This window comes from Temnothorax americanus, unplaced genomic scaffold (genome assembly GCF_048541705.1).
Source record: "Temnothorax americanus isolate GAGA-0224 unplaced genomic scaffold, ASM4854170v1 Scaffold24, whole genome shotgun sequence".
NCBI lineage: Eukaryota > Metazoa > Arthropoda > Insecta > Hymenoptera > Formicidae > Temnothorax > Temnothorax americanus.
Window position 1 is genome coordinate 1,696,426 of NW_027509381.1, and position 14,936 is coordinate 1,711,361.

Here is a 14,936-nt window from a genome sequence, read left to right on the forward strand (position 1 = left end):
AACACGCAACAGCAGTTGCTGTAGCGGAAGAATGTGGAGCGATGCAATTTAGTTATAATCTAGTTTCGGACTAAGTCGTAAGTTTGTTAGCAAATTATAACGCGGTTGATGGCTAGCAGCGCTTAGTTACCTACCACGTGAACGTAAGACTTCTCAGCCGCTTCACACAATTTTATTTTCACGAGTAAAGAAAAAAGTTTTACTTCGTCAAATAAAATTCAACGGCCTCGTCAAGTTAAAATTTCGTAAAAAATCTATCACGATAAAATTTTATAATATCGCGCTATTATTTCCAATTCCATCCGGCTCCAAAAACCTGACAGAGAAAGATCTTTTATATCTCCTTTCTTTACATATTATTTTCCCTTAAATTAGGTCTTATTGAATAATTTTTCACACACACACACACACACACACACACACACACACACACACACACACACACACACACACACACACACACACACACACACACACACACACACACACACACACACACACACACACACACACACACACACACACACACACACACACACACACACACACAACAACACACACACACACACACACACACACACACACACACACACACACACACACACACACACACACACACACACACACACACACACACACACACACACACACACACACACACACACACACATACCTACACACACACACACACACACACACACACACACACACACACACACACACACACACACACACACACACACACACACACACACACACACACACACACACACACACACACACACACACACACACACACACACACACACACACACACACACACACACACACACACACACACACACACACACACACACACACACACACACACACACACACACACACACACACACACACACACACACACACACACACACACACACACACACACACACACACACACACACACACACACACACACACACACACACACACACACACACACACACACACACACACACACACACACACACACACACACACACACACACACACACACACACACACACACACACACACACACACACACACACACACACACACACACACACACACACACACACACACACACACACACACACACACACACACACACACACACACACACACACACACACACACACACAAAATGTAGCAGAAAAGAACATTATCTTCTTAATATTAAAGACTAAACCGATTTGCGAAGATAAAGCAAATAAAAGCGATGATGAGGAAGATGAAAGACGTATCTAGTTACCGCGTGGGCACTCGACACACACACACACACACACACACACACACACACACACGCGCGCTTGCCTAATATCTTTTAATTCTTTCGCACGGGGCGACGTTGTGTAACAAGGTCTTTGTAGTGCTCGTAATCTTTCTTTTCCGTCGCCTTCGGTGCATTCGCGCCATACTTAAGACCCGCACACCGCGTGCGTCGCGCCAATGTCTCGTTATAACACCGGATCTACCAGGATTTTAACGAAGCCCCGGTATAAAATCCTATTGAAATTAAGTCCCGTTGCGCGTAGACTTAACAGCCGGGGCGAAACAGCGTTAACGCGGCTGCTACCTTCGTCATCGAGAAAGACAATTCGGCAATTACGGGTTTTTCCGCGGAAATTTATTATCTCTTAAATTGCAGGATTTTTTTTAGGTACTGGTTTTCTTCTTTTATAAGCACAGAGAAAAGCTCACTAGAAGCCGATTAATTTTAAGCATATTAATTTAAAAGGAATAATAAAATATTAAAATTGACATTTTTTCGTGTTAACTCTTTTGTAGTTACATTATAGGACTGTGATAAAAATAATAATAAGACACTAAGTGACAATAAGTTAAATAATATGTATCGTAATTATAAGCTATTCGCAACAAATAAATAACTGTTAAAGAATAATGCAATTAGATCGTTATCAATAATAATCGATTCCGATATTACTGGATTTTATTCTCATTTATGCTGTCTTGACTCTTTGACCAACAAAGTTTAATAAACACGAACACAAGCATCTCACTAGAGATCGTGAGAAGACACAATTTTGCCAGCAAAAAGATTTGCCGTTATCAGATTTGATTAATCAGATTAGAGCAATTAACGTGCTCGAAAATGGAGTCAGCAATCTCGGAAGTCTCGTACTAAAGGCATAACCTGACATAATTGCTTAAGGCTTACGAGAAACGCGCGTCCAATTAGAACTCGGATAAGATGCTTAGAATAAACTTTCCTCGCGGGAGTCGCTCGGATCGTCTTAGATTTTCAGAAAAGATCAGCGTTTAGAGAGTTTACTGTGCTGAAACTTCGACTACGTCCGAGTAAACCGTTCCCAAAGGATACTCGATAAACATTCGTAAAGAATGAGGCAGTGGCGAAAAAGTGGCCAGAGCGTAAGTGAGACAGGAACTAACTGATTTTGCGGGAAAAGAAGTGAACAATGAAAAACGAAGAAAGAACATTCGTGTCGTCGATATCGTAAATTGTAAATCGCATGTCGCGCGATATCGCTATTTCATTTTTATTTCATGTCACGTTACACTGACACGCCATTCGTCAAATTGTTCATCCGATTGAAAGATTCTTGGAAATACATCACATACAGACAAACGGGAAACAAATATGTATTTATTACTTATTTTAAGCTCTAATTCTCTAGTTACATATGTATAATATTCTCTTCATATATGTACCTTATATGTTATTAGAAGAGAGCGAGATGACACAGACATATTTTTAACTTTACACACTTTTCGGGAAAATAAAAAATAGGAAATTTTTTTTTATTTTTAATTATATTGGAAATATAAACACACAATTTTTAATTACAATGAAAAATTTTAATTATAATAAATATACAACATCCTCAGCATGCTAATTTAGACTTTATTTTCGATCGAGAATTTTCACAAAATTACTATGTTTACTTTCCCTATTTTAAACGCCAAAAATATTTTTTCTGATGAATATCTCTTCTCTTCTGATTAACGCAGTTAGAATATATCATTTTAGTTGCTGCTAAATTTAGCAGAACAAGCACTAATAAATTGATCAGTTACGCGTATAAATTTCATGCATCGTCACAACGTGTGTAATTCCATTAAAGAACAATGCGTCCATTCCCTCTTTCACTTTCTCCGTCTCTCTCCATCTCTTCCGTTTTATTACTCACCGTTAGAATCTTAGCAATTATCGCGCGAATATCACCGACGAGCTTTACGACATATAACCGAAGCGTCGCGCCCGCCCGCAACCCTTTCATTTATTACCGTGCGCATTTGCATGCGAATGTACTCGCCAATGCGCAAACGAATAAAACTCGAATTTACTGTTCGATTAGCGTGTAACCGCGACGCGGAGGGCCTCCATCGTCCCGCGTCTGGTGACGAGCTTTCAACTTTGTATCTACGACTTTCAGACATATCACGCAAAAATATTTGTTGAAAAAACATGTACTTCGGGAATAAATAGTAATTGCGAATATTTCTCTAAACAAGTATCAACTACTTGAGATTTTATTATAAACATTATTATACATAATTTATTCTCGCGATATTTTTGAAAAAAAATTAATTTGTTTTACACCTTTACTTGTGTTTTACGAAATAAATTCATATAAAATATGTTCTCTTTTTAATAAATTAATATATCACTGGCAATCAACTACAAGTCTATTTTCGCTGGAAATACATATGAAATTAAGTAGTAGATTAAAGTTACACGAACATTAGTTTATATCCTTACATCTAATGGTTTTTTAAGAGTAAAATAGGTAATTACATTGGTTCCTTTAACACACTGTTGACAGTTGTAATAATTATTTAAGAGTATTATACTTTTCATCCCTGATTCTTTTTCATTTGACCTAGTCAGCTTAATAGAAAATGCATTTCAACTTGCACCGCTATGCGTACGATGTGTCTCGTTCGCATTACCGCTCGCGTTGCCCCGCGAATGAAAAAAAAAAGACGCGAGATGTATTCGCGCCAAAAGCATGTCGTCGTCAAAAGCAAACTGCGAGTTGCGCAATCGAGGGAGGGACAGACACAGAGCAACGCGCAACGGGGAGAAAAGACGGGAGGTCTCATCTCTTGATACACCTGGCAACAAGACATTCCGCTTAGATGTAACCTCCGCGGTGTATAACATCGACAAAACGAAGAGAATCAGCGTCGAGAAGAGAGCACGAGAGCGGCGATAGAAGGCGGTTACGCGGAGAACGAGGAGGGAGGGAATGAGAGAAAGGTAGCGAAGCGCGCACGGAGCGCGAGGAGCTAAGAGGCGCATTATGTGCAGCCGAAGGTGCAGGTTGCAGGCTCACCTTTGTTTGAACACGCAGTCAACCTCCTTCTTCTCTTCTCTCCCTTCCTCGTCTTCGTTCGCTCTCTTCTCTTTCACCTCCTTCTCGCTCTCTCTCTCTCTCTCTCTCTCTAGGCCCTCTTCCGCGGATACAAGCACGCTCGTGCGCTTATGCTCCGAAACGGATGTGTACGAGCGCGTGTTTATGCGCGGTGCACGCACCCCGAGGGTTATGCGCGATTTATGCGTGTGCGTGCGACGACGTTGGTGCACGCCGGTGAAATTTATAAGCGTAGAACGCACACACATCTCTCCGTTGCAAGAGATATACTTTTATGTCCGAGGAGCGCCTTGCAAGCTACAGACGAGTATCGGCAGGTACTTGTTTTCTCTCTTTCTCTCTTTTTTTCTTTCTTGTCTGATGCGGAATCTTCACGATTTGTGTTTTGCTGTGTTCTCTTAGATTCAGTTCGTAAGCGCAGTTTCTCGCACTTGCCTCGGTAAGGTTAGAGCGTGATTCGAAAACTTTATTCCTTCGGTAACTTCCGTTATAGAGTATAGAGATAGGTAAGAAATATATCCATCAAGACACTTTGACTTGTAAAATTATATGTTTAAATTTATGGATTAAGATATGTTAAGTAAGATATCTTAAGTAAGAGGTAAAAGCATTTAATCATCTAATGAATAGCAAAATGAGGATACTTTCCAATATCAAAAATCGAATCATAACTATGTTAGTCACTCTTGTCAAAAATCTTCACCTCGAAGGTTTCTGGACGCCTTGATTGCGATGAAGTAGCAATCTTCCCATGCACGCGATGGTGCAATAACGTTTACCCGCGTTGTTGTTCGACTTTCAGCTAAGAGGATGAGTTACGGTGGGATATTAATCCTACGCGTGAGAGGATAAAGAGATTTAAAGTCCACGGTAATAGCGCGCTCTTTCCTTCTTTTTATCTCGCGCGAATTATGTGCTTGCGCAACGTCGGCGTCGCGTCGCGTCGGCGCACGTTCTAAAGTTAACCCGCGAATGTCGTCGGGATTTCTCTCTTAAAAGGGAAACGTCGACACAATTGGTAAAACAGTGATCGGCGTAGTCGGCAAACCGGAATTTTCTCCTTGAAAGACAAGCACTTGTACCACCTATCGTCGCGTAAAACACACGCACGCGATAAAATTCAGAATGCGAAACCGCGGGAACGTGTTTATTCGAGCGCATTACATAAATATCGCGCGACAAGTGCGAGAGATTATTAATTGATATGAAACAAGAACGGAATGGATGGTCCGCTCGCGCGGTGATCGCTCTATCTCGCTCGAAATCACGGCTATATAGGGGCCGCTCGTCGTCGCGACGGAGCGATTAATTAAATTAATCGACCAGAACTTGACAGTATATGTATTTCTGCGGCTCAAACGCGCGATCGTAATTCCGATTTTATTTGTCGCTCGTGTTTATCGTTTCTGTAACGTTCATTACCTTTGCAACTGGTCGACGAATTCATATTTAATCTCCCCGAATCAGACATCGATGATCGTTGGAGTCGTGCCGTCAGACACAGTCATGCAAATGGTGACAATAAGATTAATAATGTGGAATTCACCTCTTTACAACGACCCCATTTGTTACGATATATTTTTTGCTACGCTGTAAGTCATTGACTAGCTTTTCTGTATATCTGCTTTCAGTAGTTTATAAAACATCCAGATTATATCTGGACTACATCTTAACTAGAAGGTTGAGTATTTTTTAACTCAATATACGTTATTATCGCTAAATGAGAATTTATTCGTTAACGATCAAAGTTTCACGCGATAGAATTTCGACATAAAAACGTCATTCTTGTGGATATACACGTCTCTTATAAGAAGGCACTTTATACCTGATGCCTGATGGCGCGGTTGCGTGGCATCAACATGATAGCCGTAACGCGTTTCGAAACGCGTTACGTGACACGAGCCAATCTTGCCACGCGATATGCTCCGCGCGCGGCTCAATTCAGCGCCCGAGTCGAGAGCACTTCGGCTACTGCGATACCAGCCACTTCGCTTCGTCATTAGCACCTACGATGAGGGGAGAAGAAAAAAAGAAGAGAGAAGACGAACGCGCTCCGGCGGCCAGTCGTGTCCGGCAATCTTGATCTCCGCTTTCGCGCCTTCGCCAGCTGATGCACTTACCGTCTGCATCTCCGATGTGCTTACCGCGTTCCAAGTACGCGTAATTGCACGCATAATTTAAGGGCGCGGCGCACGGATATATGACTGCCGGGAAAGCATTGCAACGACCGAAGGATATATACGCGTCTCACTCTCGAGAGGAAGAGAAGAGGGACACAAAGGAATACGAATGCACGGAAGGAGAACGAGGGAGAGACACGCGCGGAGATGTAGAGTAACACAAAGGAGCTGCACGCGAGAACGCGCGAAAGGTGCGAGGAGCGAATCGGTGATGTAGTAGGAGACGAAGAAAAAGGAATGCGAACGCGGAGGTGATACGGCGACGAAGAGAACGGCGCGGCGGAGAGAACGGAGAATAACGAAGGAGTTAACGGGGAAAACGAACGCATACATCGCGAGATATAGAAAGGAGACGAAGGCGCGAGAAGTATGGGGAAAGGAGGACAAACGGTGGCTGCGAGGAAGAGAGAGAGAAGAGAAAAAAGATAGGCGCACTTTAAGAAAACCGATCTGTCCATTCATCAGTGGACGATTAAATTGATAGCTCGCCACCACGCGAACGTCCGAGACCGTGGGCTCGTTTCTTGACGCCGCCGTCGGCTACAAAACCGTGTGTCCTGCAGTTTCTCTCTCTCTTTTCTCGTATGCGCTTTTTCGCACGTACGCGAAAGTTTCAAATTATTTCCGGAAAGAAAGAAAACGAAAGAAAAAAAAAAGACTTTCTTTCCCGACGTTTGTCGCCGAGCCAGCACGGTTGAGTTATCGCGACGGGAGCGAGTCGCGCGATAATTCGTGCGACCGAGTGCAACATCGGTGATGCAAACGGCGCTGTAAAGCCAGCGAGCGCGCTACATACATCAGTCGGCCGCGAGACGTTGTTTTAATTTAGAAACAATTAAGGCGATGCAAATGCAAACGCACCCGCCGCTGCGTTAACCTCTTAATGGGTTTACTGCGCTACTCTCAATTTACGAGGGAATCGGGTGCTGCCTTTTGTTAAGTGTTGTAAATACTACGTCGCGAAGTCGCTCGCAACACAGATATTTAGTGCGAGTCTTAACTGAAAGTCGCTACAAATGCGTCTGTTACCGGAGACTAAAACTCTCACAGTCACTGAATTTGTTATCGCACGCTTTGAATTTATAGTATAATGTTTCGCCTTGAAACTCATAAGGTTTAACGCGCTTTGAAACAGACATATGCAGTATATGCACTCGCGTATAGTTCGTCGTTCTTCTTCTCATTCTTCTACAGCAATCTCATTCTTCTCTTCAACTCGAGCGCGACTAGGCTGAACTAGTTACGACCCTCGAAAGAGCCACGAGTGAGAGAAGGAGGCTACGGTTTCCCTCCAAAAAACCTACTTAGGATCAATTAGCGCGGGGCACAAGTGGGCGAGACGAAAAAAAAAGGAAGGAATTCGAGAAAAAGCGACGTGAAACGGGGCCTCGGTCCCCATGAATGGAGACGTCATCGCTCGTAGTTCTGATTGGCCGTGCGTATAGAGTGGCTGGAACACGAGACGTTGACGAGTGAAAAGGGACCTGGACGAGTCGAGGAGGTACACGGGATGGTGGCCTGCTGCTGCGGGACGACAGAAGGGAGAACCCGTAATAAATACATGGGAGGTGTAATGGGGCGAAACCTGATAGCCGAGCTCGCCGCGATGTCTGTGCGGTGTCGCGTGGCAAAGCGTTACGATGTCCGGAAAGTCGACGATTACTCGGTCGAGTATCGAGTTGTCGAATAGATTAGCGATTCCTGTGTTACCATTCGTTCCGCGCGATTGAATCTTTTTTTTTCTATATATGTGAAGTTTTTCACAGTTTGACAAAGCTGTTTTTTTTACTTCACAAAAAATTAATTGAAAAACTAACTCATTATTGAAAGAGAGACATAAAGTATTTTTGTTTCGTTCCTGCATCAAAAAGTACCTAGATAACTTTGCATGAAAACAAAGTTCGGAAGATGGAGAGATGTACAGTATATAATTTAAATGTTTTAAACATTATCGTAGAAGAGATTAAACCGTTTAAATCAAATGTTTTATATCTAAAGTTTTTTTTTTATAACGTCCTAATTCCGTTATTCAATATTTAATGATGACAATTTCTGTACGTCGAGAAGAGAAAAAATCTACAATTTGAACGCTAGACACTTAAGAAGGACTAAAATAGCGAAGGAGTAGGACTTGACCGTCTCGGCTGACTTTCTCGATGCAAATTTACGCTACTCGATACGAGCGATCCGCTTCTGGCGTCGTAATCTCGCGCATTTACCTATGTTTGAAGCGCGCTGACGAAGGACCGCGGAGAAGACCTCTTCAGCCGGTCGATCCCCGAGTATCGCAGACGAGCAGCACCGTCTCGAGAGTTAATGACACAGTCGGCTAAGCCCAAGTACTTTGGTTGGCGCGGTATCCATCATTCGAGAATGCATCCACGAGAAAGCGCGGATCGATAGCGGGAAGATCGACCGATTACAAATAATTGGCACCGATCCGGCTTTCTCTCTCTGTCTTTCTTTCTCCTTCTTTATGCAACGAAAGAAATCGACCAGCTCTTGATGTAATTGGCGGGTTGGCAACGGCATGAACGATCACGACGTATTTGGCGCGTAACCAAGGCTCCGAAAGGCTCAATTTGTTCAACCTCGATGAATGTCTGTCTACCGCCGCCGTTTAGAATGCAATAAGATTTATGACGCGAAGGGGACCAAATTGTGTTGTCGAACGTAGTGGAAATATTATGGTTATTATCACTGATAATTATTCCCTGCCAATTGACTACTCGCGATTGACTGATTGAGCAATCATTTTACCTCTTCTATGATCCTAGAGTCCCTTTATAAGAGTCTGGACAGACTTTGGGAGTGCAACAACATGGCGTGAATGTCACGTATATAGGGACTCTATTCTAGACGCCCTAGATGGAAGAAAAACACTATGGCGTCGATGACTACACGTAATCGTTGTATTGTTGTGATATCGTGAGAGAATTCTACAGAGGCTGTGAGAAAGTGTGAGTTTGTCTATATTTTTATTTTGACTTGATAGAGATAAGATAACCAAAACTTTAAAATACCTGAAAAGAATATTTCAAAAAAATAAATTATAATAGTATACAACAATTTATTGATAGAGAAAATTACGAGATGTATATATAGATAAATGCATGACATTGTCATTTTCATTTTTTATTAATTTTGTAATTCTTTATTTTAAATTCTAAGACACCTATTCTGTAAATGTTAACGACATCATTTCGTGCTTTACGCAGGTATGTAACACTACAGTGCTACAGCAAAGCACGTAACAATAATATCGTTAATGTGTACTGGCACGTATTATGCACGTAACTTTGCGGAATGGATTTCTGTCGAAATTATACTGTTTTCCCTAAAAATACAATAGAAATACAATAGAAAGGAAATAACAATTCCGATCGGAATCCATGTCGAAAAGTTCCATAATACGCACCCTGAGAGAGGCTCCTAAGGCTCGTTATTTTACCGCTCGTGATTGGTTCCGCCATGGTGTTGCACGTCCAATGAAAATAAGGACCATTCTGTCCAGACTCTTATAAAGGGACTCTACTATGATCCAAGATACTATAATTACTTAAAGAAAAATTTTTTTTGGAAAATATTTATTTTTATCAGTCTTATTTATATGGATCAAATTCCATTATTTAATATTCATTATTTCGCGGGTGATTAACGGCGCAATGAATGAAATGTTGTTTCTATTAACGGGATTGTTTCAGAAATTCATATAGACAGCAATCCATTTCCGGCCTTCTCGAGCTATCTTTTCTTTCTCTCTTTTCTCGCGGCATCGCATCTTACCGAAAAACGACTCCTCGTGAAAACAGTCGGCGGTGAATCTAGATTTATAGAGGGGCACTCGGAGACGAGGTGTTGGGTTTCAATTAAATATGATCGATGAGAAGAGACTCTTCCGTCGGTTGGATCCTCTCGGGGATACCGAAGGACACAAGCGGGACGGAGCGAGCGATAAATATTTCCGTTACTATTTGTTTGCACGATGCTGCGCGTATATTTTTCCACGTGTAGGTATTCGTGCCAGACTATACGGTCAGCCCGACGTGTCTCTGCAGGCAGGCGCCGTAACGTGGGATGCGTCAAGGAGATTTAAACGACGCGTGCAGATCGCGGCGGCATGTTGCGATGTGTTTAGATTCAACGCTGATTTAATGTCGACACGTTCCCGCGCGCGAATACGCGATGCAATATGCGCCTGCACCCCGGTTCTTCATCTTTCATTCACTATAAATTCGCGCGGCATGAAACGCCGTTCGAGGAAAATGGAGCAAAGCGCCTGATGATATTCCCCTGTTATTCTATGTACCTGCGTAAACATGCACAATTTTTTACGCAGTGCTTCTACGCGAAATAACGCAAGATAACGTAATTAATCGTTTTCACCTTTCTGCAATATGTAAAAGCATACTTGAAGTTTTTTTGCCAGACTATCAGTCTCATATATCAAATGTTTTTTAAATGTCATACATCGAATATAAAATTAAAAAATGAGTGTAATATAAAATGCCAACTTCGAAACTTCGTTCGAGTCTAGAAAATCCGTAAAAAAAAAGAAAATTTTGAAGTTTTATAATAATTTCATAATATAAATTAGAATCTTGTGATTAAAAACTCAGATGTATATGTATATATCCGATTTTTTTCTTCATAGAGGATTAATCTATGATGTTTTGCGGGATTGCAGATCATTTTATTACCGCGCTAGTATACGATGTCACAATGAAATAACAAAATGCAAAATACTGAGCTTTATGCTCCCGATTCAGCGAATACGATTGCACAGTGTTTGTATGTCCATCCATTCTTTTTAATTTTTATTCCCGTTGATGGCATACCCACAGGAGAAAGCCGGCCACTTTTAATGCAGTGTTGAAACTGTTATCACAACGCGGTTATCACATAATTCCCAGAGTTGTTACGATTTCAGCGGAGCAGTGCAAACTAAAACTCGAACTATACTGTTGCAACTTTCAATAAGTAAATTAAGTTTACCGAGAGTATTATTACCTTACTATGATTATAGCAGGAAAATTTATTCGTTTTTTCCACATCAAAAAAATTAAATTTTTTCATAAAATAATGCTGAAATAACGCCGAATGACGAATATTATTATTGCTTCTTAATAAAAATTTAATTTGGCGATAATTACTATTTACGAAGAAAGTAATACAAAACGTTTCAAACTAAAGTAACAAATCTAATATATCAAATACATACAATTTTATATATTTTAACGTTAAAAAGATAAAATTACAAGAATGGGAGAGAAAAAAAAATTTTTTCAGTCAAAATGCATTGTTTACAGCATTAGAATTTGAACTAATCCCATTTCCGAAAGTACTTCATACATCATCGAGATTGCGACGCGGGAGTTTAAATCGCGAAACTCCAATAAATCAAAAATGTTGAGCATAAGCGGAAACGTCAGGCTTGATTACGTTTAAAAATCGCTCAATATATTCCGCTCGGGAACGTTTACGACATACATAGGCTCGCGTCTATGTCTCGCCTGTGTTTTGTGTGAAGAGGAGAATGTGTGACGATATCCAGATGATGCTCTCAGCTCGTAACTCTAACGACAACGAGATTAAAGCGAGACATTCCAAGGCGTCGCGTCACACGGCGTTGTGATAGTGCAATTAACACGGACATCGATTCGCGCCTCGTGCCGGGGAGAAGAAAAAAGAAAAGAAGAGGGAAAGAGAAAAAATGCACCGGTGATTTCGTGTGGGTGCGGCTGTCCCTCGGGGTACCACCTGCTGGCCGGCCATTCATAAAGCCCGCTATTATACGAGCGAATTCGCTCGTAAACGTGGACAAATGAGAGGCTAATCCGATATATCAATTGGCAGCTTCCAATAAATTCGATTATTAATCGGCCGTCCGGGACGCGCCGGCCGGAGAGGTTAATGGGCCGCCGCGATAATTTATGAATCCTTATCGTCGCCGTGAGAATCCACTCGGGGCGCAGTTTGTCGTCGCGTTCACGGGTTAATTAGCGACATGGTGCAAAATTGCGCCGGACGCGAGAGATTAGGCGCCGCTTTTTGCTTCTCGCGAGACTAATGAACCACCGAAACCTGCTGGCTCATTGAGAACGCTTCCAACCGGCTGCGATAATCTGTCTTTCGAAAAGTTATGAGGCAAGATTATTTTCAATTTCCCTCGCATATACAAAAAATTTATTTCGTCGTTTTTTTAACGTTATGATTTATAAAAAAGAAAGCAATCGCAACTTTTTTGTTATTCAAATTAATGCAACTAAGAATTGTAATTAGAATTACAAATTGATCGTAATTTAAATAATTCATTATTTTCTTTTAGCTTTGATTTTAGAAAGATGCAAAGTTTGTCGAAATATGTCATTATATATAAAATAAATGACATATAATTAAAGCAATGAATTTAAAAAATTTAGAAACGTTTTGACCGAAAAAAAAAATTATATAGGAAGCAGAAAAAATAGATAAGATTTCATAGCGTTGCTAAAACTTTAACCTACAATAATTATTTCTTACGTGTATTGTCCCAATGTTAAATGCCTTAATGGCCAATCTTAGAAATGCGTACGGCTGAATAAAAATACCAGGTGTTAAATCGCCGGCGCTAAACCGGCAGTCATAAATTTCACGGGAAGACACGCCGCAGTAAAAAAGCACAACGCGATCCCCCCGTTCCGCGTCCCAATTCCTTCGGCACGACGATCGGTGATAATTCATAACGATTCACGGTAGACGCGCGATAATGCTAGTTTAGCGCGGGACGTTTTCGAGAGGGGTGTTTACGTCGTCTGTTTCGCGCGGATGCTCGACAGCGGCGGGACGATCGATCATCACTTAATGAGTAACGAAGCAAGACGACGCGAGCGATGAGAAATGAAGTAATTAGCATTCCAAAGGGGACCCTCCGTCCAAATCCCCTTCTTACGCGACGGCCAGAACTCCCCGGCCATCGAGAATCCCCATCGAATTAAAGCGTTCGACGAAACGCGATATCTTCATTCACGCGGAAGTGCCGCGGACGCTGCTATACAAGAAATTGAAATGTTCCCGCGGTGCAAAAACAGTCAGCGACATGCGAGATTAATTGATTGTACGTGGCGAAAGGACACGCCCGATATATATGTATACGCGGTATATGAACGCGGGAGGAAGTGTAATTGCAGACGAAGCAAACGAGGCATGACAATATATCGCTTCCCACTCGAAGACGATGAGCCGGAAGCAATGCAAATGACACTTGTGCGTACTCGATTTGTATCATTCGGAACACTTGACAATAAATCGCTCGAGATGTTGCATTTGTCAAGCAATATACTCGTGAGTACTCTTCCGAGCTCTTGGAGTGGTGAAACTCTATGAAAAACAACAGAGAGCGATGTACGAAACAGCTAGCGATGTACATACGTATCTATTTGTCATCCTTCATGCACGAGGAGAAAGTCAAGTTTGCTTTTTCCAAAACGTGTGTCATCATCGTAAATCATAATCAGCTCTAAAACGGGCAGTCTGAATACTTTCTAAAATGTAAAGATCACTTAAGTGCATGCCTTTTGCCTTACACATATATCTCTCTACAGCGGTACAAGGTACAAGTGTGCTTTTAGCAAGTTATAAATGAGGTGTGAATTTGGAGTTAAGAGCGAATCTCTGAAGTCGTATATATTTACGGTACGACCCAGAAATCTTATTTAAAAAAATAACGTAACGTAACGAATCAGCTATGTAAAGTGGCACTGATGTATCTACGCGACAGGAAGCTTGCGTATTATTCAATGCCTGAAAGATTAACCCTCCAACACGTATCGCTAATTATCATCGACATCGGCAATGCCGACAACTCTAATTGCCGAACATGTTCGAAAGCCGTCGCCCGTTATCCGAGATTTATCGAGAGGCGCTCGATAAAACGCACCGCAGCGCACAAATTGGTTTTGCCGCAACGCGCAACAATGTTGCCGCGAAAAGACAGTCCAGAATCATTTCTGAAATTGAATATCCGCTGGCGTCGCGAACAAGGCGGGTAGAAAACAAGGGGGGAAAAGATCGACAGTCCTCGAGCGCGATAATCTCGACGAGAGATTTCCTGGCCTTCGGCGCGACGGCTTCGTCCTTCCTCCTCCCTAGGGACGAACGCGTCAATCGCTCGCCTGCGGAGGTACTTACGACCGATATATCTCGAATCGAATGGAGAATACGTGTTTCGCCTTCGCCCCGGGACCGATACCGAGCACCGCGATCAGGATCGGAGCGATTCGCAGACACCGATAACTAACGAAGCTAAATTGTTAAAAAAAATTCCACGCGTATTTTGTTCTTTACTCTGGCTGACTAGCTTTTCTATCTAATCTTATCTTGAAAAGAGGCTTGT

At 41.9% G+C, this 14,936-nt stretch overlaps 2 protein-coding genes across 3 annotated transcripts in view; one reads left to right on the forward strand and one right to left on the reverse strand.

The window, feature by feature from the left end:
* LOC143898604 (uncharacterized) overlaps positions 1 to 14,936 on the reverse strand; it is a 206,279-nt gene that overhangs the window by 110,681 nt on the left and 80,662 nt on the right. The window contains exon 1 of one of the 2 annotated variants that reach the window (XM_077408187.1): positions 6,208 to 6,342. The exons of the other annotated variant lie outside the window; for it this stretch is intronic. Within the exon in view, the coding sequence (XP_077264313.1) occupies positions 6,208 to 6,243 (36 nt within the window). The 5' untranslated portion in view covers positions 6,244 to 6,342. Of the gene's footprint in view, positions 1 to 6,207; positions 6,343 to 14,936 lie in introns of those variants that run through there. 2 annotated transcript variants of the gene reach the window in all.
* LOC143898594 (netrin-1) overlaps positions 1 to 14,936 on the forward strand; it is a 214,383-nt gene that overhangs the window by 104,447 nt on the left and 95,000 nt on the right. The gene's annotated exons all lie outside the window — the stretch shown is intronic.